The 2,224-nt window shown below is 54.4% G+C and overlaps 1 protein-coding gene across 1 annotated transcript; it reads left to right on the top strand.

Annotated features, from left to right (window-relative positions):
* Positions 1-673: 673 nt before the first annotated feature.
* Positions 674-1,774, top strand: PHACADRAFT_203033 (uncharacterized protein; the record flags this gene model as incomplete). The annotated part of the gene is made up of 6 exons (XM_007403125.1): positions 674-706; positions 758-838; positions 893-962; positions 1,013-1,122; positions 1,175-1,353; positions 1,402-1,774. 6 exons carry the CDS (start codon positions 674-676, stop codon positions 1,772-1,774), a joined length of 846 nt encoding a protein of 281 aa, XP_007403187.1.
* Between the last annotated feature and the right edge of the window lie 450 nt (positions 1,775-2,224).

Genomic DNA, 2,224 nt, shown 5'->3' with positions numbered 1-2,224 from the left:
CATCTGCCAGCCTCCGATCATGTCGCGTCCGCCCTCCGATTCCGCAGGGCTGTCCCTCGCTCATTCCAACATCCTCGTGTGGAACACGAAAAAGAAGCGCCTAAACAGACTTCAAAAGCTGCCACAAGCACGACGTCGAAACCTCCGGCAGAGCCGTCACCTTCGAAGGTAGCACCGGACGACACCGCGCACGTTACCGTGAAGCAGCAGCGAAAGAACGACTGGAAGATCGTTAAGCAGCTGTCAGGTAACTTGTGGCCGAAGGATGACTGATCGACGAAGGCGAGAGTGGTGGTTGGCATAGGTCTCTTAGTCGTCGGAAAGGTGTGCTTGCAGGCTCTCTGGCATGTCTCGGGTTGACGATTGACTATGTGCTCAACGTTCAAGTCGCTCTGCTTTTAGTGAACATCGTAGACTCTTTGAACATATCTGCGGCGGTATAGACTGCTACTGGCTCTCTGATATTAAGGTGTAGGTGGGAACAGCTCGTCTCGATGGAGTCTCATCAACTAGCCTTCAGACAGCGCTGCAAGAATCGATGCGACGCTATCCGGGGAACCATTAAACGCTATGCTTGCAAACATCGGCCAACGTGCTATTCACAGAGTGGCACGTAAAGCATCTGGGCTAGCGTCAACCTCGACCTCCAATTTCATCTGTCTCGGCAAACTGGATGCCTCACACGAGCTATCGGCGAGGGGATTGGGTGCGTTGTGTTATTTTTGTTCGTTCTTACTTACTTACGCTGCTCTGAAAGAGTATTACATTCGTCATACATGCAACTATATTCCACATCGTACCTACAGCATTCGGGATCTCGTTTGTTTGTGGTATCTTGGTATGTCTGTTTCGCCACCCGGCATGTATCATGCTAACGCTCATAGCATAATAGATGCACCACTTTGGGCTGGAATTTTGCAGCGATAACATTGGTCACGATGGGCGCATATACTTGGTATACAGTGCGGACAGCTGCCTGGAGGTAAGCCGCGAAGCCCAAGAAACGCTTTAGAGACCCGACAGAAGCTGGCTAGGACACAATTTCGACGGGAGGCTAGCGCTGCCGATAACAAGCCTGCCACCGTTGCCGTAGACTCACTGATCAACTGTGAGGCAGTCAAGGTAGGCCCGCCGCATCTCGAGCGCGGAAGCGATTCTGATTTAGAGATTTTAGCATTTCATTAACGAGATCCACGAGATTGTACAGTATGACAAGCATCTGAAGTCGTACGAGAAGGCTGGTCAGAAGATTGCGATATCGCTGGTGTACCTCGACTCCGGACAGAATATCATCCCCTTTGCGGTATTGACCGCGATGATGTTCCTCGCAGCACAAGGCGCGCCGAAGGGCAAGTTCCTCTACAAGCATCTCGTAGAATACGATTGACGCAACATCTATAGGAACGAGGACCTCATGGGTGGCTCCATCCGGTTCGAGAATGTGCAATTCGCACTTGACCCTGACCGACCGATCCTCAGCGACCTGAGTTTCACGATTTCTGCTGGCAAGAAGGTTGCGCTCGTCGGTTCGTCGGGCTGCGGCAAGTCCACGATCATGCTCATGCTCTATGGCTATCACGTGCCCTCGTCCGGCAAGATCTACATCGACGACTCGGAGCTCGGCAGCCTGCGGGTCGAGAGCGTGCGCCGGACGATTGGCTGTTCCACTCGGACGTTCTGCACAATGTCCGGTACGGACACCTGGACGCGAACGACGAGGACGAGGATCGGCGCGCGAGGCGCACGTACACGAAGCCGTGATGCGCCTGCCTGAGGGTCACGCGACCAAAGTCGGCGAGCACGGTCTCATGATCTCGGGTGACGAGAAGCAGCGACTGGTGAAAGCAAGAGTGCTGCCCAACGATCCGCGTCCTTGACGTTTTCATTATCTTCCGCCTCTCCTTCTCGCCCTTCCGCTTCGCGTTCGCGCCGCGGCGGTGGCAAACGATAGCGTCGAGCGTCTCCAGCATGTCCGGGATCCGCTGGTTCACGAAGAACTCGAAGTCGTCCGGGTACAGCAGCCTTACGACGAGAAGACGTAGCGCCTCGAGGGCTGGCCCTCGTCCACGCGCGAGACTACGTGGCGAGCGGAAGTGTAATCTACTCGCATTCCATTTCCCACCACGGAGATCTTATCTTTTTACGTAGTCTCCCAGAGCGAGTACACAGCTGCACGGATGAGACTGTGGAGCTCAAGATCTGGCAAATTTTGGGATCCGGACTA

The sequence above is a fragment of the Phanerochaete carnosa genome (assembly GCF_000300595.1).
Source record: "Phanerochaete carnosa HHB-10118-sp unplaced genomic scaffold PHACAscaffold_777, whole genome shotgun sequence".
Lineage (NCBI taxonomy): Eukaryota > Fungi > Basidiomycota > Agaricomycetes > Polyporales > Phanerochaetaceae > Phanerochaete > Phanerochaete carnosa.
This window is presented reverse-complemented; position numbering and strand designations above follow the sequence as displayed.